At 40.8% G+C, this 22,902-nt stretch overlaps 1 protein-coding gene across 1 annotated transcript; it reads right to left on the bottom strand.

Annotated features, from left to right (window-relative positions):
- Positions 1-4,624: 4,624 nt before the first annotated feature.
- Positions 4,625-6,626, bottom strand: CCDC185 (coiled-coil domain containing 185). Its single transcript, XM_036753721.1, has one exon. The coding sequence runs from the start codon at positions 6,624-6,626 to the stop codon at positions 4,743-4,745; it is 1,884 nt and encodes a 627-aa protein (XP_036609616.1). The 3' UTR covers positions 4,625-4,742.
- Between the last annotated feature and the right edge of the window lie 16,276 nt (positions 6,627-22,902).

The raw sequence follows: 22,902 nt of genomic DNA, 5'->3' as shown, positions 1-22,902 counted from the left end.
AGCTTTAGTAAAATGTCCTATAAGGTTTGTTAATGGTATGGGGCTGACCCAATTAGCTCCTCTTACAGTCATTTGAACACCCTGTTGAATGTACCACAATATCTTTCAAGCTCTTAAGAAAAACAGCTCAGAATAGTCATGAAAGCTGGTCTAAAGGTCAGGAAGACCTGGGTTCAATTCTCGTCTCTGACAAATACTGGCTATGTGACCTAACCGAGTCACTTAACCCCTCCAAGCCTGTTTCCTTAGCTATAGAATGAGGGGATTTCCTTCCAGCTCTCTAAATCTATGACCCCATCATTTAACCTCTCAGCACTCTTGGCAATTCTCCAGGATTATATCTAGCACAGAGGGTACCAACACAGATTATTGGTAAAGGAATTAATGGCCTTATGCAGGAGTTCCTTATACCAATGAAATCACAAGTCCAGTTCCTGCCTGTGACAAAAGAGAAAGAGGAAAGGCCCTGCTTCCACCGATTCATAGCATCTATGCAGGATATTACATCTTGGATCCTGCCCTATTTGGTCCCAAATAGAAAGTAAGGTTCTAAACTCCCAGAATCATTTACTTTTGAGAATGGGCCAACCTCTGTTCAACCTCAAAACATAAACCTGAAAATAAATTTATACTCAAGTTCATTTGATTTAGAACATCTGCAATATCAAAGCAAAACAATAACTGTATTTGGATTTCAGAAAAACTGGAAATAGAGCTATTCGGGCTTGAAATGTAATTAGAAATGGAAAATGAGTCTGGATGTAAGTAGGTAGGAAGGAAGGAATATTCTGATTTTTTTTAAAGGCTCAAATGGTCAAACTTAAGTTTCTCAAATAATCAGAAATACCTTTTGTTGAAAGACTTGATTCGAGATGGATAATGGATGGTTGGATGGAAGTAGTCAATGAATCTGAACCTTTGGGGTCTTTTAGTTTGTTTGGGAGTTTCTTGGTTAGTGCAAAATCTCAGCGTGGAACAACTAGTTGCTAACTATTGGCAAAGGCTAAACTTAGAATGAACATAAATCAATTAATGAGAAAACACTCTAATTCTGCTAGAGTCAGTAAAAAGTAGCTTACTTTAAAACTTTCAGGGGCCACCTAGATAAATGCAACCATGGTCATTGCCAGGTATAAGTTGAAGCCAGCCTAACCAAAATTTTTTTTTCACAGAGAAACAAATAGGATCACAGATTACATGCTGCTTCCATCAAGTTATATCTTTATTCATTGTTCCCAAATCTTTAACCACCAGAACTATCCTCACATTCACCTGAAAACCAAAGCATTTGCACATTACCTGGCTTACCCAATTGTGTTTGTGTCCTGTAGGTGTCAGACCTCAGGGTCTGACATCACCATCAAACAACATTTACTGAGTACCCACTTGTCCTAGGCTTGGTGGCACACAGTGTCCTGGGCATAAAGAAACCTAAGATATGTGATTCTGATCATCAAGGACCTTGAAAGTTAGTTGGATAAACATGCAAAAAGCAATAATAATATAAAAGCAGCATATCATAATACAAGATAGTGTCAAAGCCAGAAAGACCTAATTTCAAGTCCTGTCTTTGATAGATATTAGATATATGACCATGGGACAAAGAACTGTTTCTCTCAGGGCTCCAGCCAATTCTCTAAGAGTAGAAGTCACAGGTAAGTTTCCATATTAAGTATTCTCTACATTGACAAAATCATACGTCCAAACCAAGACAGCATTTGGTGGCATAGGTAATCAGTTTCACAAGAACTCACCAGAAGATTACTACAGATTAGTGCTGTCCAAGGAAGTCTTACAGAAGAGGTAGAACTTCAGCTGAGCCTTGAAGGAAGGGGTAAGATTTAGAAAGGATGAAAATATTCCAGGCAGATGAAATGGACCCCATTGGGAATATATGGTACTTCCAAGGGTTAATAAGTAGATTTATCAGGAACAAGAGAGTTGGAGGCTTCATTTGATACTACATCTAGAAATAAGAGTGTAAAGAAATAAGAGGCTAAACTGTGGTAGTCCTTAAATGCCAAGAAAAGGAGTTTGGACTTCTTTCTGTAGATACTGAGGAGCCACTGAAAGACTCAAAGACTTTTTGACCATGAGAATAAACAGGGGCAAAGAGATCTATTAAGAAAAAAAAAGATTCATCTGCCTCTAAAGTCCTTTCCAACTCTTGGTTTATGAAGTGATAGTTTAGCAGGGTTGTATAGTATGGCTTTTAAAGGGGAAGATATTAAAGCCAAGGAGACCAATTGGGAGACTAGTGCGATAGTCACAGCATGGGGATAGGAGGTTTCAACTAAGGTATTGAGCATTATAGTGATTTCTCTAATATACTTCACTGCTGTATTTCATTAGGAAAAAAATAAAACTTTGATATCATAACAAATTTCTAATCTAATTTATTTTTATTTCTCTAATACCTCTTTCAGCACACACTGTAATGCTACCCTTGGGATGAAATGTTTATTTTTCTTGTACCATATTAATGATATTTATGATGGGCTAAGTTGGTTTTACATGTATTGTCTGTATCATAAAATAGTCTAGTTTCTAATATAGAAAAAGAGCCTGCTGAGTCATGCTCAAGACAGGGTTAATTAGAAGCAGCAGGGGCAAACACAGTGCTATCATACGCCTCTTTTATAAAGTTTGAAGAGAACTAGAGATGAGGAAATGTTGCTCCAGAAAACAGGGCAGAGAAGAATAAAGGCATCTGACCCTCTGGAGAAACAAGGTGAAGTTAAGAGAGATGGCTGAGACATCAAGCTTCAAACATACTGTACTAGCAAAGTGTTGCCAATGGACTATTTCTCTATGGAGACCATAAGATGAGCTAGGGAGGGCTAAGACAGTGAAAGGACTGACAGAACCATAGTGGAATGCCGTTAAGAATCACAGAATTATGTGATGTTAGATGTGAGAACATATAGTCCAGATCAAGCTCCAAATCTACTTTGTTAACTGTCTACTTTTATCAAGACATGGCTTTTGCATTCAATTCATCAATCATTTATTAAGCAACTATCATGTGAAGACATTGTTAAATACCGAGGATACAAAGTCAAGGTAGTGCCTGCAACTGAGAAGCCTAGTTTGTTGAGGGGGATAAAACATGTACTCTAATATGCAGATTCAAGGTAATTTGGAAATAGAGCAGTACCTGAGGAAGCAGCTATGCAGACGGTTTGAAGAATGGTGAGAGTGGAAGCTTTGAGTCCAATTAGCAGGTTATTACAATAATACAGGTGAGTTAAGTGATGAGTGTCTGAATTAGGGATGATGATTATGTGAGTGAATCAAAAGGAACAGATTTAAAAGATGTTGTAGAAGTTGTTTTTTTGTTTTGTTTTTTTAAAGAGACAAACCTTGGCAAGTGATTAAATGTGGGGGTGAGGGAGAGAGAAGGATGAAAGATGACTGAAATTATAAACCTGTGTTACTAACAGGAGAGTTGTGCCCTAGACAAAGATAGGGAAGTTTGAACAAGAGGTAGGTTTAGCATGTGAGAAATTAGGAATTCTATTCTAGACATGTTACGCACAAGTTGCAATCAGGGTAGAGATGTACAAGAGTTACTAAATAAGGGGCTCTTAATCTGGAAATCCAGAGATAGATTTCAGGGAGTCTGAATTTGTATGGGAAAAAATTAAATTCTTGTTTTCACTAACCTCTATCTGAAATTTAGCATTTCCTTCAATTACGAATGTAGGCAACAAACCATTACTCTGAGAAGGAGTTTATAGGTTTCACCAGATTGTTAAACGATCCCATTGTGTCATCACAAAAGTTTACAAACCCTGCTCTAAATCATGCAGGACTGTAATTCAAAGAGAGATTGGTGCTGGATATATAGATTTTGGAGTTATTTTTATAGAGATTGTTACCATGGGAGCTGATGAGATTACTAATGGTGCTTGAGCATGGAATTAAAAGGTCCAAGGATAGAGCCTTGAGGGCCACTAAGGATGGAAGATATGCAATGGAATTGGATGTTCAAACAGCAAAGGCAATTGTGGTCAGATCAGCAGGAAGAAAACCAAGAAAGAGAGAGAAGATGGGAGCCAAGGGAGAAAAGGGCTTTGGGGGTGGGGGCAGATCACAGTATCAAAGCCAAAGCTGGATCTTCACGAAGATGAGGACTGTTTTCTCATTAGATTTATCAGCTAAGAGCCTGGAGGGAGCAATTTCAGTAGAGTGAATCTAGGTCAGAAGCCAGACTCTAAGGAAGGGGTTGAGAAGTGAGCAAAAGGTAAAGAAGTGGAGATGGTGAGTACAAGTTACTCTTTCCAGAAGTTTGTGAAAGGGGCAAAGGAAGATATACTTGAAGAAGTGGCAAGATTAAGTGAAAGGTTTTTTAAGAATGGGAAGAACTAGGTGCACTGTGTTGGCAATAGGGAAGGAGTAAACAGAAAGGGATAGAATGAATATGAGAGGGAGGAAGGGAATGAAAACAACCAAGAAGCATGATAAAGTCATAAGAACTAGTGTTTTTCTATTCAAAATAAGGTTTAAAAACCTAAATAACATAAAATATAAGGTTAAATTCCCACAAACTATCCTTCACCCCACCCCTGTAAAAAGCTAATTAATAGCAAGTTCTATTTAAGAAAGGAGATCAGTTAGAGGTTAAAAACCACTTTATATCAATGCCAGGTTATAGGCAGATTATAAAAAGAATGTGTTACATTTTCACATCTCTCTTCTTCTTTTGACATATAGATTGTGAGATCTTTCATGCCAAAGGCTCAGTTACCCCCATGATGCAGACTCGCACTAAACTGAGCTTCCCAGGCCATCCGGTCAAAGGAAACTTGAAGGGCTTTCACTTTCTCCCTCATCTGCAACGAGGCCTGAGCGATCTTTCGGGATTCTTCAATAGTGGCATCTTTCTCCCTGGAGATCTGGTTCATCTTCTGCTCCTTCCTCTTGATGGCTTCTTTGATTCCTTCAATGTGGCACTTGGCCTCTTCCTCGGCTTTCTGCTTTAGAAAGTAATGGTTTTTCTCCCGAAGAAAGTTAAACTCTCTGATCCTGTCCGCCTTGTCTTTGATATTTTTATGCACGTTATCTCTAGCCTGCTGGATCTTCAGGTCCCCCAGTTCCACTAACATTTTCTTATGCAGTTTTTTCTGCTCCTCTGTCTCTTCCGCTCTCCACTTGGCCAACAAAAGATGTTCTTCCTCTTTCTGGGCCTTTTCTTTCAGCTCTCTGTGCCTGTCCTCAATCAGGCGCTGGTGGATCTCCTGAGACCTCTGGGTTCTTTGCTCCAGGGACAGTCTCCTCAGGATTTCCTCGGCCTTGTTCTGACTGTCCAACAGGACCTTCCTAAACTGGTGATTGGCTGAGGAAGCGAGGTTGTTCTCCTGAAGCTTCTTCCTGCCTTCCAGGTTCTTGAGCTGCCTCTTGTAGCAGGCCTGCACCATCTTCTCCTGCAGCTGCTGAATGTTCTGCTCCCGGAGGTCCTTCTGCAGCCCCTCCTTTTCTTTCAGCATCTGCTCCTGGCAGTGCTTGCGGTACTCGGCTTGCACCCGTGCCCTCTCCAGCTTCTCCTTGCGCTGGCTCTCCTGCTCCTGGACCTGCTGCTTCCACTTGCTTTCTCTCAAGGCCATCTCCTTCTCCCAGGTCTCCAGGCGCTCCTGCTGTTCCTTGCTCAGGCGGGCCCGGCGCTCCTCCTTCTGGCGCTCCCACTGCTCCTTGCTCTGCGACAGCTGCAGCCGGCGCTCCTTCTCCATCATCATCTGGAACCTCTGGTTGCAGCGCTTCACCTCCTCCCAGGCCTCGGCCGCCTGGTGCTGCAGCTCCTGGATCCTCCGGGCCTTCTTGAGCCGCTCCAGCATGAGGGTGACGATCTTCCTATCCCGGGCGGGGATCATGGACTCGGCGTGCGGGTCCTTCGGGTTTTGGAAGGGATCCAACTCAGAGTCCTTGCTGGCCGCCTGGCCGTCGTGCTGCGCCGCGGCCTTGCCGCGCCGCTCCTGGGAGTGCGCTCGGACCCTGAGCTCTTTCGAGGGCAAGGCTGACTTTTCCAAGGAGGCGTACGAAGGGACCCAGTGGCCCCTGCGTACCGTCGTGGCCCACTGATCTCCACTGGGCTCGCGCTCCAGAGTCTGGGTCCCGCGCGGGCTGGTGTAATCTCCGCGGGGGGTGGGCGCGGGGGCGTCTTTCTTCCCCGAGGTGGGGCGCCTCTGCTGCTGCTGGGGCTGCTGCCAGGCCAAGGTGTAACAGGCCCTTCCGGGCCGCAGAGTCCTGGCGGCCGCCTGGCGGTCGTCGTCGGGGCGGCGGCTGCGGGGCACCTGCCTCCGGGCGCGGTCCGGGTGTCTCCCGCTCACGTCGGTCAGACTGCGGCTCTCCCGTGGTGAGCTGCGGAAGAGGCGCCGCTGCGGCTGCGGCGTCGGGGGGTGGTGCGCCTGCTGCGGAGCCGCGGCCGCCGCCCCCCCGCGGGCGCGCTCCGAGGCCTGGCAGCGGGGCCGGGCGGCGGCGTCCTTGCACGCCATCGGGGCCTCGCCCTTGAGGCCGCCCGGGCTGCCGTGGGGCCCCGCGGCGGACAGCGGAGCCGGCTCCCCGCCCAGCGGCTCGTGGTCGTAGACCTCCAGGTAGGGCAGCGGCGAGAAGCGGCCCCTGCCCTCCATCCCCTGGGCGGGGCCCCCGGCTTTCCGCACAGCTGCTCTCGTGACCTTGTCTGCGGGTCCTGGCGGAGGCGCTGAGGAGCCTCCAGACCGTCCAGCAGGTCCTTTAGGAATCCCGCCCGCGCCCAGCCTGGGCCTCTGACCCCCGGGGGCGGCCGGCGCCGCCTGTGACGCCCCGACCACTTCACAATGCTCCCCGCGCCCGCAGGGGCGGCCCTGTCGCCTAGCCCGGGCGAGACCCCAGCTCAGCGCGGGACTGAAGCGCCCCCGGCTGTGCGGGATGTCCTTCGGAAGCTGAAGCGCGGCCCAGACCGAGCCCCTCGTGGCTTAAAGCTAAAGCTCCGCGAATCCGGGCTGGATTTCTCGTTCAACCCCTCACTCAGGAAACCTCTATTAAGCGCCTCCTAGGCACCGTGCTAAGCGCGGGTGAGGAGCAGGGAGAAAAAAGGCCCTGCCCTCAAGGAGCTAACACTCTATTAATTGGTTGGTTGTCTAGAGTTAAAGTGATGAAGAAAAGTGTGAATAATGCAGATTAACCTTAAAAGCCTGTCCTGGCTTTTGTTGTCACTTAGGAAAGTGATGGAGAAATGTTTAGAATGCAGATTAAATTTAAGTGCTGCTTTTGGAGAGCCAGGTGGTGAAAATATTTATCATTACTTTATAAATTAAAAATTTATACATATTGTTTATATTAAACACTCCTGAGCATACAAGAAGTAGTTAAATCAAATACGCTACAGCCTAAGGCTTGAAACTCGGTAAGTAAAAGCCAACACCTTGTTATAAAGCCAGAAGTGAGCAGGTCAGAAGTTAAGGAAAAGCTTCCTAACAATTAGAACCATCTTGAAGTGGAATGAATGGGTTTCCTTGGAAGATGAGGGACTTCTCTTCCTCACCTGAAAGTCTTCAAGTAAAGTCGGTGAAAAGGCATTTATAAGTGTTTACTTATGTGCCCAGGAGCTATGCCAAAAGGAAAGCAAAAACATTTCTCCTGCCCTGACGAGCTAATATTTTAATGGGAGAGACAACATACTATACATAGATAGATAGATAGATAATGTATATATATATAGATAGATAGATATAGATAGATAAACGCACACATATGGAGTAGATGAAAGATAATCTCTGTAGATGGCATTGTAGTTGGGGAAGGCTGATGTTGTGAGCATAGTACTAGTTCAGGGTCCTGTGCTGTGGGTTTAAAGCCCCCAGTCAACCCATGAATTCTCAAGGGAATTTAGGTAGCATGATGCTGTGGGAGGAATGAAGAATCCTGAGCTGGAATCCCAGCTTTGCTTCTTACCTACTTGGGTAAGTCACTCTTTTTTTCTCATCTATAATAAGTTAGATTTCTAGATGATTTCTAAGGTCTTTTCCAGCTCTGGATCTGTACTCCTATGGCTTCTCTGAGCCTGTTTCCTCACCTGTAAAAAAGGAGGATGAGCAGTATTTTGGAAGATGAGAGGCCTCGGATGATAGAAGACCTGGTCCTAGGCAAGTTGCTTCCAGGGGTGGGAAACCTGTGGCCTCGAAGCCACATGTTGCCCTCTAGGTCCTCACGTTCAGCCCTTTGACTGAGTCCAAGTTTTACAGAACAAATACTTTTTTTAAGGGGTTTTCTTCTGTGAAGTTTGGATTCAGTCAAAGGGCTGCACTTGAGGACGTAAAGGGCCACATGTGGCCATCAGGCCCCAGGTTCCCCACCCCTATCTCTTAGTGCCCCAGGCAATTGTCTAAGATCTGAATGTTAACAGAGAAATTTTAGATCCATTTGTTTGCTTGAAGTTTTCTACATGGGGAGTTTGTTACAGGGAAGAAAATCATAGGTCAGGACACCCACCCACCGACATATATAAATGAAGATAGCATTGGTACTACCGACCTCACAGAGTTGTGTGAAGAAAATTTAAGCTGCTATTGCAGAGAGTGAGAATGAAATACAGTCCTGGGAGTGGGGATCCTGAGGTTCCTAATAGGGACAGTAATGGAACTGTTTGGAGACAGTCAGAAGAGTAACCAATGCGTTATTAACCCTTTTCTCACCCTACACAGTGTATACACATTTTTTCTCCTCCCTCTCTCTGTCTTCTATCTAGCTCTGTCTCTATCTGCTCAAATAAATATGTTTAAGCGAGCAACAGTGTTCAGTTCGTGCCTCCTTTTTTGTTTAAAAGAGAGAAAGAAAGATGATCGGCAAGGGTAATTGTTGCTTCCCCAGTACGACAATCACTGTTTCATATACCAGTATCATATATGCAGAATTTTAAATCTACACCAAGGACCTGGATTTGGGGATGGTGGATATATGTGCCAGCATACAGTACAAACTGAGCACTAGTTTCCCCTCCCCAGCCAGTTTCCTTGGGTTCAACCTAAGTTATTAGTTTCCAATAATTGCCTGCTTGATGGAATCCCAATAAAGCTGCCCCCAGCCCCAGTATTCTAACTTTCTTTTAGGTCCAACTGAACAGCAGGCCCACTGCCCCTATCTAGCCCTACTCACCCCCACCCCAAATATACACACTCAGTATCCTAATTTCTTCATATATGCCTCACTGCTCGCTAGAACAACAGGTGTGTCCATGAACTGATATTTCTCACAGAACAGCAGGCGTGCCCGTATGATGGGATCCCAGCCACTGCCTCTAGCTAGTCACCACCCCCAGACCCGTTCCTCATATTTCCCACTGAAACAGCAGGTGTGTCCATGCACTCAGCCACAACCACATCCATCTAGTCTCAGGATCACAATACTCAGCCAATCAGAAAGCAGCACCACCAGGATGCCCAAGCAGTATATGGACCCCAAAACACTAAAAGGGACTTTCCCTAAGTAGGCACCTATGCAGTAATAGTAAAGAACTGATCTAGAATGAACTCATGACATAGGCTATTATAATATTATTATAATAATACATACCCCCCCATGGGTTTTTTCTGTATGTATTGTGGGTAATCATATGCACAGTTCTTCTGTTGCTGGGACCCCTCCCCTATTATCTAATCCCTTAACAAACCCCTCCTGCCTTCTTAATATTCATAATTTCTGTTATGTAATCGCATCTTTACCCTCTAAAAATCATCTCGTTTCTCTCTGAAGTTGCTGGTTCCTCTTGGAACTTAGCCTGCTTCCTGAGAGGCGTCAGTCTCAATAAATGCCTATACTTGGATTAGAGGTGGTCTGACTGAATTCTTTGAGATGGTTCTACCACAACACATCATGAAACTGCAACATGCTGGCCCATTTCATTGATACAAGACACCCTAATTTTTGAAGTACTGAACAAAAAAAAATCAATTGAATTCTGACCTATAGTCCTCTAGCCTACTTTGCATCAAGGTTCTTAACTTGGGATCTGTGAATTTGTTTTTAAAAAATATTTTGGTAACTGTATTTAAATATAATTGATTTAATTTGTAATCCTATATAATTTATTTTATGCATTTAATAACATATTAAGAAGGAGTTGATAGGCTTTACTAGATTGTCAAAGGGGTCCATGACATTAAAAAGGTTAATGATCCCTGCCTTAGAATCTGGAGACTGCCTCAGGAGAGTTAAAAATTTAACCAGAAATTCAGGCCATGAATAAACTTTGGCACTTGTATTCTTTGTTAGAGCTCATGACCACCTGTGCAGCAGATTTTCTCAGAGTCTAATTAAGGCCATGAAAATCAGACCCCTCTCTCTTTGAGAATAAGCCTAAAGCTACCAGGGAATGGGTTGTTAAACTACACTTCCACCTTTGCTGTCTCTCTCCACTCAGTCAAGCAATTAAGTACTGTGCTTAAGAATCCCAAAGTAGAGATCCAGGAGCAGCTTATTTGATAAGCTACTAACACCCCTACCCCTAATTGTGCTGGACACAGACTTGGAGATTTGCAGTACCCCTGTTTCTGGGCTCCCTGAGGTCTGTGTTGGATACAGAGTATCAAGCAATAAATCTCAATAAAATTTGGATGCAAATGTTTTGTATGTGGACTTTTTCCCTTTTCCCTTTCTTAGTATAAGTACTGATTTATCTTATAATCTTTCATCTATCTAGAGAGATTAGAAAGTAGGGACTGGTCTTGTGATTTCATTGGCATAGAGAACTCCCAGATGAGGAAACTTCATCTCACAATGCTGGTGAATACCTTCTTTGCAACTTATATAGTCTTTGAAAAATGCCTAGACTGATAGAGTCTAAATACAGATCAAAGCATACTATATACACTTTCCTTCTTTCTTTTTTTGGTTCAAGTTTTCTTCCACAAATGACTAATATGGAAATGTTTGACATGATTTTGCATGGATAACCTATAGGGTGTTCCTAAAGTCTGGACACATAGGCAAAAATGCGTATTTTCAAGAAATAAAATGAATGAAATTTTCAACAATTTTTTATTTAATTGGAATATTAACAAATAACATCTTCAATATGATTTCCATCATTTGTGATGCAAAGATTGATGCACTTTGCAAGATTCACATGAACTCGATGCAATAACTCCACATTGCCGTCAATTTTAGAACATTCACTCTTTATGCGTGAATCGAGTGTGTTGCATCTGTGATTTTCATTGAGTACACCTTCTCCTTTAGCATACCGCAGAAAAAGAAGTCAAGGGGACTCAGGTCTGTTAATGTTTCAAATATTTCAAAATATGCATTTTTGCCTATGTGCCCTGACTTTAGGGACATCCTGTACATCAGATTGCTTACCATCTCAGGGAGGGGGAGGAGAGAGAAAATTTGGAACTCAAAACTTAAAAAAACATGTTAAAAATTTTCTTTCCATGCAATTGGGGGAAAAACCCAAAATATTATTAAAAAGAAAGAAAGAACAAAAGAAAGGAATGAAGAAAGAAAGTTGCCTTGACTGTTCACTCGGTAAATGATCTGCCTAAAGAATTGAACAGCCAGTTTGTGTCTTGTTGACTTTGAGGCCAGCTGTCTATCCAGTATGGCATACCACCTCTAGAGAGGAATTTGCTGCCATGTGTAGGAATTGCAATGGGTAAATCTTGATCAATTCTACTGTCCATTTCACGGAAGGAACCTAAAAATCTAGAGACGCAGTTCTAGTTCAGATTGGTATCAGACGTGTGATTACTTCACACACCTTGTTGCTGTTCCGGAGTGGCAGGGAGGTGATAGCTAGTGCAATCACAGATTAAACAGAAAGGGCAAAGTGTCTCTTGGACAATGTGATCGGAGAGTTCAGCCTGAATGAGCTGTACCAACCAATCAGAAAAGCAAATCAGTTTCCAAGATGGATCCCTAAGGAAGGAAGGCCCCTGTGTCCCTAGCACCTAGATGGGGAGAGCAAGAAGGACAGAGGACACATGCATTGCTGAGGTCCTTATCCTTCCAGATTTTTCTTTGTTGCCTTTTGAGGCCTGCTGTTTATTGGACTGAAACATTCTTCACAGGCTACTGCTGAGTTTGGATATTTAGGTGTATTCCCTGCTTGCTCATAGAATATAAAGCCCGAGTCTGACAGGAGGAATTAAAAGAAAACATATAGGCCAATATTCTTCGTGGCTAAGTTCTCTGACCCTACTTGGTCCAACATTTCACCAATGGGAAGAAAACCAATTCCATATCTCTGAGCAGTGGTTTTTAACCTGGAGTTCCCTTGGGCATGTGTGAATGCATTAGGAGTGGTGGGATCTTTTTTTCTTGGCTAGGCAATTGGGGTTAAGTGACTTGCCCAGGGTACCGAAGCTATTAAGTGTCAAGTGTCTGATCTTGGATTTGAACTCAGGTTGTCCTGACTCCAGGACCAGTGCTATATCCACTGTGCCACCTAGCTGCCCCGGGTGGCAAGATCCTTGAGCTCAGATGGAAAAAAAATTACATCTTTTTCTTTTTTTTTTTTTTTGGTGGGGAGTAGGCAGGGCGATTAGGGTTAAGTAACTTGCCCGAGGTCACACAGCTAGTAAGTGTGTCAAGTGTCTGAGGCTTTGAGGATTTGAACTCAGATTCTCCTGACTCCAGGGCTGGTGCTCTACTCACTTTGCCACCTGGCTGCCTTACATCTCAATTTTCACTAAGGAAATGTAGCATGTCCTTCAATGAATGATCAAATGAGATATTTGTAAAGCACTTACCACAGTTTCTGGCACATAGTAGGTGCTATATAAATGTTAGCCATTGTTGTTATGATTAATTATGGATTTAAAAAATCATTATTCTAAACAGGGGTTCATAGGTTTCAATAAACTTCCAAAGTGGTCCATGAACCACACACACACACACACACACACACACACACACACACACACACACAAAATCCTTTTCTTAGAGGGAGAAGGATATTGCCTTCTGAATGTGAATTTTTTTTTCTGTTCATCTTCAAACTGGAAATTACTTTCCCTTCTAAACCAGTCACATAAACAGTTTGACATTTCAATAGGCACCCCCCACCCCAAGACAAACATGCTAACAAAAATGCCTGCTAACTGCTTATTTAAGAACATGAGAGTGGTTTGAAGTAGAACTATTTAGCCAAAGGATGAAGTCCTAGAGAGGAGCCCTAGCTAGGCTCAGACCAGACTACAGACCAAAAGCAGTGTGATATGGACAAGATCTACTTGTGTGTTGGACCTGATATCATAAAGACTTGGGTTCCAAATTTGCCTCAGATACTTATTACCTTGGTGACTCTTAGACAAGTCATTCATCCTCTTTTCAGTCTCAGTTTCTTCCTCTGAAAGGAAGACCTGTGGCGTTTAACTCCCAGGGTTGTGAGGATCAAATTGGTGTGTGTATAAAGCATTTTGAAACCGCCAAGCGCCATAAGAATGTCAGATGCAATTATTGAGGCAGTGGATTCCTCTCCATGGTGTAGTCAGAACTAACTTGGTCCAGTTCTCCAGAGGAGTTTTTGAAGAAGAAAGCAATGTTATTAACAAATACACACAACTGGGCTGTACGGTATTAGTGTTTAAAAATCACACCTCTGAGCTGACTGTGAATAGGTTTGGATGGTGGAAGCAAATTTTCTAGAAAGTTATGATCAAAATGCAAATCTGGGGTTATAACACAAGTGACACCGTAGCCATAACTATAGCAACCGCTGCCATCAGGAGAGTTCCATCTCTCGGCAGCGGATAGAATCTCATTTGCAGTAGTTAACATGTCTCTATTGGAAAAGGAAGAGAAGAGATTTCCACCCCAAATTCCTATTTGCAGTCACTTGTACCATTGTTAGAGATAATTCCTTGATGTGATAGTAATCCATTCTTGGAGGCTAGGGGAAATCAAACTAAATCTGTAATAGAATGGCTTAACTGTTTTCAAAGTTAGGTAGTATATAGACAATGAATATAGTAGTGATGACACCTAGGAATTACTTAGTATCTTTCAAAGTATTTTATAATAGCATTTTGCTCTGGATTTGGTTCAAATCCGAACTCTGTTAGTTACTACCTGTGTCACTTTGGACAGGTAACTTAACCTCTCTGTGCCTTAGTTTCTTCATCTGTAAAACTACAGGGCTGGACTAGGTGACCTCTGATATGCCTTCCAGTTCTATAGCTATCATGTTGGGATGTAACCTGGCATCACAGGCTTTGAATAAACTTTCCCTGGGCAAGTCATCACACCTCTGGGCTTCAATTTCCACATTTGGTCCCTTTGAACTTAAGCCCTATGACCTTATGATAGAGTTTAGTTATCTCAAATACCCAAGTGACTTCTGAATATTAAGTCACTCCAGATGGAGGAAATGACCTGCTGGAGGCTCTCTAGGGCATTGGCATTCATTACTTATTTTAGATGCTTTAACTTCCATTTAGTGAAGCATTCCAGCAGAGCACTAGAGTCAATTATACAGTCAAAGAAACTGGATATTAAAGGGGATTACCCTCATTAGATGGCCACTGATCTACTTTCCATTTCTAAATCTATGTATGTGCCTATGATAAATGTTCTAGTCCCATCCCTGTCAATGATTCACTGTGTGATTCTGGACAATCATTTAATCTGCTGTGTCTATAAATTGTTGATGATAGAACACTTTTCACTTCTATTTCATATAATTATTGTGAGGATCAGAGGAGATAATGGATTTGGAAGTACTTTGAAAAGTATGAAGCTAGAGAAATAGGTAACTGGAAAAAATCTTTGCAATGAATTTTTCTGATGAAGGCCTCATTCAGATATATCAAGAATGGATTCAAATTTATAAGACTAAGAACCCCTCCCCACTAGATAAATGGTCAAATGATATGAACAGGTTGTTTTCAAAGGAAGAAATTCAAGCTATCAACAATCATATAAAAATTCTCTAAATCACTATTAATCAGAGATATGCAAATTAAAGCAACTTTGAGGTTCAACTGAACACCTATCAGACTGGCACAGATGACAAAAGAGGAAAATGACAAATGATGGAGGGACTGTGGGAAAACAGGTATACCAATGCACTATTGATGGAACTGTGAACTAGACCAGTAATTCTTAGAAGCAATTTGGAACTATGCACAGAACGTTACCAGACTGTGATTACACTTTGACCCAGCTATGCCATTACTAGACCTAAACACCTAAAGAAATTAAAGTGTAAAGGAACTATATGTTTAAAAATATTTATAGCAGGGTTTTTTGTGTGGTAGCCAAAAATTGGATATCTTCCTATGGGGAAGGGTGGCTAAATATTATGGCATGTGAATGTAATTGAATATTATTGTGCCATAAGAAATGTTGAAATGGACACTTTCAGAGGAAACTGAAGATATCCCTATGAACTGTTGTAAAGTGAATAGAAATAAAACAATTTATATAATAACAGGACAGCTGGATGGTGCAGTGGATAGAGCCCAGACCCGGAATCAAGAAAACTCTTTCCTGAGTTCAAATCCAGGCTCTGACACATCTTAATAGTGTGACCCTGGGCAATATGATTGCTTCAGTTCCTCATCTGTAAAATAAGCTGGAGAAGTAAATGGCAAACTACTCCAGTACCTTTACCACAAAAATCCCAAATGGGGTCGGGAAGAGTTGGGTACGATTGAATGACAACAACAGATCTGATCAACACAATGATAAATGAGGAAGAATGAAGATGAAACATGCTGCTCACCTCCTGGCTGAAATTTGATGAATTGAAAATATGGAGACATACTCTTTTGAACATGCTTATTGTACAAATTCTTTTTGCCACACTATGCAGCTCTCTATTGAGGGCTTTATTTTTTATTTTTTGCTCATCAGAGAGGAGTAGGAGGGAAAGATTAATTTTAAAAATCCTTGTTAACTGAAAAAATAAAAATATTAAATTATATATATTTAGAAGTATGAAACCTTTTTCAATATAGGGCATCATTCTTGTTATTTGCGTTATTAGAGAGCAGGCTGGACATGTAGCTAGAAAATAATATTAGTAGTAGTAATAATAATAGCTAGCCTTTTGTAGTGCTTTAAGGCTTGCAAAGCATTTTACAAATATTTTTTCATTTGATTATGATTAAATCAAGGAATAACCAATGTTATCCATGTGTACATGTCGCATTGGCAACCACACAATATCAAAAGATCAATATGAAGGTCTCCGGCACATTGCATGGACTCTCCATGAAGGATTTTCAGGTGGACACGAATGAATCACAAAGGATGAGAAAATTGCCTTTTGCTGCCTTCAGAGGCAGTTCCCACATTGATGAGGTCATAGATTTCCATTGTTGATTTCATCATCCAAGAGTGTTTGGAGTCCCCAGTTTGTATGTGGTGCTTTGTGGTAGAAGCTGGAAGGAACACTTGAAGTCATAATGTCTAATCACCTTGTTTTGCCGATGAGGAAACTGAGGCTCAAAGAGGTCAAGTGATTCGCCTGAGGTCACACAGGGAATAAGTATTCATAGCCTGTGGTATCAGCTCACATTTGGGAAGCATAGGATCACAGATAAAAGAGCTAGAGGATACTGTATAGGTCATCTCATTTTATGAATGAAGAAACTGAGACCCAGAAAGGCCAAGGATCAAACTGATAGCAAATAGCACAGCAAGGATTCAAACCTAGATCTTGCAACTCCAAATCCAGTATTTTTTTTCTCTATCACACCATACTGCTCTCACAAACAAAAAGAGTTTTATATAATCTTTGCCCTCAAAGAGATTACAGTCTTAAGTCAGACAACACTGATGGGTAAATAATAGTTGATAACAGTCAACAAGCATTTATTATGCACCTAATGTACCAGGTACTGAGCTAAGCAATAGAGATACAAAGAAAGGTAAAAATCAATTCCTACTGTCAAGGACTTCACGTTCTAATGGAGGAGAAAACATGCCAACAACTGTGTATAACAAGATATATACAGGATAAGCAGGAAATAGTCAACAGAGGGAAAGTGACATTAAGGAGAATCTGGAAAGGTATCTTGCAAAAGGTAGGATTTTGGCTGAAACTTGAAAGAAGCCAGGGGACTTAGGAAGCAGAGATGAGGAAGAAGAGAGATCCATTTATGGGGGATAGAAAGTAAAGGTGCATTGAGTTGGAAGATGGAATAGTGTCTGTTGAAAGGAATGGCAAAGAAGCCAACATCAGTGGATTGCAGAATACAAGGGGGTGGAGGAGTGTTAGGAGTAAAGAATGCAGTATATTAACAATAAAATTTTAAACTGTAAAATGAACGCAAAAACAACATAACATTCATTATACATGTGTGTGCACACACACATGGCAGGGGTTGTTATTTTGGAGCAAGGAAAGCTATGGGAAAAACTCCCAAATCTAAGCAGGGTGGGGGAGAGAGGAACCAGGTGTTTTCTGACAAATCTCCGGAGGCTCTGTGGAATTTGCTTACCAGACAGTAAGAATGGAAGTGTCATTGAAATTGGTAGTATAAAGTGAACACAATATAACAACAGTAAACAATATGGCTGTCCCTGCCATCAGGGTTTCTAGACTTGAAAAACAAAACAAAACAACAACAAAACAACTCGACTCTCTCTTCTGAGTTCCTTATAACTGAAGTTCTTGTCTCAACAGCCCAACATTTAAAGAGACAGTAGAAGTTCTTGTCTTTTATCTATTCTTTTGGGAAATCCATAATTTATTATTGATAAGAGATGACACTAACTTGGTGCTTTACTTACATTATCAGATTAGCCTCATTACAATCCCTCAAGCTTCATATTGTTATCAAGATTAGTAGTATTATTATCTCTATTTTATGGATTAAAAAAACCCCCAAAACTGAGATTGATGGTCATCCGGCAAGTCAATATCAGAGGCAGGATGGGAAACCAAACCTTTCTGATGCCCAAATGTAGCACTATTTCTATTATTCTATGCTCATTGAATTAGTGTGACTAGAGGGAAAAGTCATGGATTTGTAGTAAGAAGACCTGGGTTCAAATCCTAACTCTGATTCTCATAATACTTTTGTGACTTCGGAAAGTCAGCATAACATCTCTAGAGCCTCAGTTTCCTCATCTGTAAGATGGGGGGAGGGGAGGACACTAGATGATCTCTAAGTTCGTTTCCAATTCTAAATCTGTTATCCTACCCAGGACAATCATGAGACTGGTGCTCTATCTCTTCCTACCTTCAGCTTGACTCATCAGCCTTTCTATGGAGAGAAGAAAAGGTATGTCCCCCAATACTAAGCTAACTAGCATTCTCTTGCTACCGATGCTATCTGCCTCTTTTGTGCGGGCAGGGTCAGAGAGCTTAATGTGTATCCACGGAAGCTGAATGGTATGGACAGCTATGTGCTGAGTGAATACTGGGAGATTTCCTGAAACTGGGGAAAGGAAGTTAAATACTTTTGAGCCCTTAAATCCAAATCCATCCATGATAAAACTCTATGCCATATCATTGACTTGCTCCTTTGGAGGATTTCAAATGCATTAGCCGATGATGAGTGGAAGACTCGATTATCTCTATGTTCTACTAAGTAAAAAACAACAACAACAACAACAAAACCCACAAAGATTACTGCAACTATTTAGCTAGTTTCCATCAGTAAACACAGCTTTACTGTTCCACTTACATTTTCTTTGAGGTGAAATTTGGGAAAAAATCGTTTACTTTTATCTGGATTTTAGGGGAAGTTTTAAACTTCTACAATTCATCTTTGAAATCCATTTTTTAAAATAAATTTCTCTTCTTCCTTCACCTCCTCCCCTTTTCTAACTATGAAGGCAAGCATATGGCCCTAAGTAACATGTCTGAGTGTACAGAATAGAACATGTTTCTGCATCTGCATCATAGATGGGGACTCATTTAAATATCAGGCTTGTCAGAAAAAAAAAACAAATAAGAGGAACACCCAGGGCATTGAATGTAAGCCTTATGTTAATTAAGTGCGCAAAGAATGAAAAATATAGCCCATAAACCACTTTTTTTGGGGGGAAATAAACTAAATGAGAGAAGAAGCAGGAAATATGAAAGTTGAAGTTTCCATAGTAACTAACAGTCATTCAGCCACAGCGCAAATGCTGTATGTGTATGAGAAGTCATATATGTATGTGTCTAATTATAACCGGAAGAATACTATGTCTGGACAAGTTAATTTGATAGTACCATGAGAAACCTTAGCTTTTACATCTTCCAATTTTTATGCAACTACTTTTGTAACCTTGCTAAAATTTTCTAAAGGATTGATTTATTTAGAAGAGAGTTATTTGTGAATGGGAATGAACATTGGGTTCCTCTTTCCAGTGAAATAGCAGGACCAAATGACAGTTACTTGATTATTTGACAATAGTGGTTAAGGACACAATTACCTAATAATGATACTCTGTTTTTGAAACTGTTATTATCATGACAATTGTGTAACATCAGATCTTTGTGAACTTTGTACTGTTTGTTCAGGGAGTACTTAAAAATTTTCTTAGTATCCAGAGGACCTCTGTTCCAGTCCATCTCCAGTGTTTCATCAAGGGAAGGAGGTGACCCTATCTCCATTAAGTATAAGTCTTAAGTATAAGACTTCAAATCTAAGCATACACATGGCCTTGTGTCAACCAAGAATCAGCCCAGCTAAGTTGAGAGAGGCTTGTCACAAGGAAGTTGGCCACAAAGTCAATTATTTTGGGTCACAGGAACTCATTAAGACCGTCTATGAAGGCAGAGAGCCATTGTTAACATCTTTTAATATGTTTATGCCCATAAAACATACTCAAATATTCATCTTCTTCAGTGCAAACTTGGAAAATTAGTTATGGTTTTAAAAGTTAAATAATTTGGAGATAGCTCCCTTTTAAAATGTGAACTTGAAGACAAGGACTACCTGCTTTTTATCTTTATTTCCGCAACACCTATAACTGTGCCTGATATATAATACATTCTTGGGTTTTTTGTTTTGCTTGTTTTTGGAGGCAATCTGGGCTAAGTGACTTGCCCAGGGTCACATAGCTAGTGAGTATCTGAGGCCAAATTTGAAATCAGGCCCTTCTGACTTCAGGTCAGTGCTCTATCCACTGCATCATCTGGCTGCCCATTATATGACAGATTCTTAACAAATGTTTGCTGATTCATTGATTAAAAAGGTACCATAACATACTTGAAAGTAGAGCCTTTTTCATTTTTTTTAGAATTACACATGTATTATTAATTGCATGTGTTGTATATTTTTAAAAAGTCTGAGCCTTCTTTGTCCAAACTTTTTAGAAAATTACATATAATGTCAAAAACTCCCCAATAGAGAAGTATTCAAAATATATGAATAAACAGTTCTCAAAAGAAAGATTGCAAACTAATTATAATCATATGTGAAAGAATATGCCAAATAACTAATAAGAATAGAAATGCAATCAACATAACCCTGAGGTTTCACATCACACCCAGCAAACTGGCAATGTAGACAAAGGATGGGAATAAAAATTGTTGGAGGGCTTTGGAGAGACTACTAACTAATGCATTATTGGTGGAACTGTGACTAAATCAGTACAACAGCTATGGCAAGCAGTTTGGAACTATGCAAATGAAGTGGCTAAAATGCTCCTTCTTTCAACCAGAAATTCTGTTGCTAATCATATTTCCTAGAGAGTTCCCTGAAAAAGATGGGCTCCATATACAACAATATTTATAGCACCACTTTTTGTGATAGCAAAGAACTGGAAACAAAATACACATGCATTGACTCAGTCAATCAGTGTGAACGGGGCCCCAACAGATCCTTAAATTAATGAACATCAGAGATTTGATCAGTCCTAAGAAGTTTATATAAAAGGGAAGAATTATCACAGAATCAGAGATAAATTGGGAAAGTCTGGAAATAAAAAAGAGTGGGGTTATGAGGGTTAAGCCAAGAACTGACATCCCTGGGATAACTAGTGTAGGGGAAAGAGAAGGTAGGATTGACCTGTGGCAGAGAGAGAGAGAGAGACAGACAGAGAGAGAGAGAGACAGAGAGACAGAGAGACAGAGGTGGAGAGAGACAGACAGACACAGAGAGACAGATACAGAGAGACAGACAGAGAGATTGATTAAGAAAGGTCATTGACGCTATAGGAATCTCAAAGCAGAAGACCCAAGTTAAAGCCACCAGTTTACTCATACTCAAGGACTGAGGGTTTCTAAGAAAAAAAGTCTGCTCTCTGCTGCTTTGTTACCCAAACATTTTCAGTAACCTCTGCCATGAAGATAGATATAAATATAACTTTAGGCAGAGAGCCCAACCTCAGCCTAAATGTTAGGAATTTTCCTAATTGGTGACTCATAATGATTGTGATTGATTTCAGAATTGTTTTTTTCCTTAAAACAGTAGAATAATAAACCAAATGGAATTCAGGGGACAATCATATTGCCTTTAAGCTTAAAATGAGCTAATTATTGTAACCAGGAGTTACATAAATAACTGGGTGATTATGTAAATTGAGTGAAGTGACCAAGAGTGTATATGTTGATTGAAGTGAATAAGTTATTTGATTGACCAAATCATTAAGTGTTGTATCTTTCCTTTAAGAGTATATTTTTAGTTTTGGCTGATTAAAAAAAAAACAAGCTAACAGCAACAAAGCATAATGTCATGAGTAGTTGTACTTTAAGAAGTCAATAAAAGAACCCTTGAGAAGCTTAATGGAGACAACCACTTCTTGAACAGAGGCCATCACTAGAATTATACAGCAGCCTGTCCTATACATATCTTTATTGAGTTTTTGTTCACCTGCAACTTTGGTTCTTCAGAGGCTGTAGTGTTCCAAGATTCACATCCATATAGTATTGCCAAGAGAACATTTGTGTTGAAAAGATGGGTCTTTGTGCCAGTGAGTAGTTTGAGATTATTAAAAAGCACTGCGCAATTTCCCAAGTGCAATCCAGCTTGCTCTCTACCTGCTTTTATGTGGGGGCCCAGCTCATTGTCCATCTTCAGTGCCTTTCCTAGACATATGTACAGATTTGCTGGTGCAATGAACTGACCATCCAACTGAATGTCCCAGCTGAAACAGGAGAAATTTTTCATCAATTTGTTTTTGCCAGGTAGATTTTAAAAAATTATCATGTATTTTATTAAGGAGGCTCTGTAATTTTCTAAGGTCTACTAGGGACTCCCAGATAGATTTTAGGGGGTTCATGAATTTATATAGGAAAATATTGCTTTGTAATCATATTATTTTATTTTGTGGATTTCAAAACATTTCTGGAAGGGGTCTTCATAGTACACAAAAGGTTAAAGTTTAATGTTTAATGAGTACAACATCATCTATAACTAGTAACATCTGGAAGACCTTGCCATCAATAAGGAATCCATTTCGTAGTTGGAGTCTTATATGATGACTTCAGGAATCACCTTTGGTAAGTCTATCTCTCCTTGTTTTATGTCTCACTTGATATTAATAATCAAAGGGCTGTGTAATAAAGATATCTCTATGCTTGCATTTGTCATGGATTCTTATATGATCTGAACATATATGCATGTAGGAGGTGAACTTTTAGACTACATTTTGTTTTACCAAATCAAATGCTTTTTAGTAATCAAACAGTAAAACAACCTGGTATCTTGTGTTCCCCCAATTTTTTTCAGACATTTTACAAACTCTAAAAATGTAGTTTTTGTTAGAGTAATTTGTGAAAGCCTATTTGTCTTTGTCTTATTTTCATCAAGGATATTCTTTTTTTCCCTTTTATCTAATTTATTTAATATATTTAGTTTTCAGCATCGATTTTCACAAGAGTTTGAATTATGAATTGTCTCCCCATTTCTACCCTCCCGCCCACTCCAAGATGGCGTATATTCTGGTTGCCTCGTTTCCCAGTCAGCCCTCACATCTGTCACCCCACTCCCCTCCCATCCCCCTTTCCCTTCTTCTCTTGTAGCGCACGATAAATTTCCATGC

The sequence above is a fragment of the Trichosurus vulpecula genome, chromosome 4 (assembly GCF_011100635.1).
Source record: "Trichosurus vulpecula isolate mTriVul1 chromosome 4, mTriVul1.pri, whole genome shotgun sequence".
NCBI lineage: Eukaryota > Metazoa > Chordata > Mammalia > Diprotodontia > Phalangeridae > Trichosurus > Trichosurus vulpecula.
This window is presented reverse-complemented; position numbering and strand designations above follow the sequence as displayed.

Excerpts from the sequence above, each read along its gene's own strand:
- CCDC185 (XM_036753721.1), bottom strand. The coding sequence starts at position 6,626 with ATGGAGGGCAGGGGCCGCTTCTCGCCGCTGCCCTACCTGGAGGTCTAC.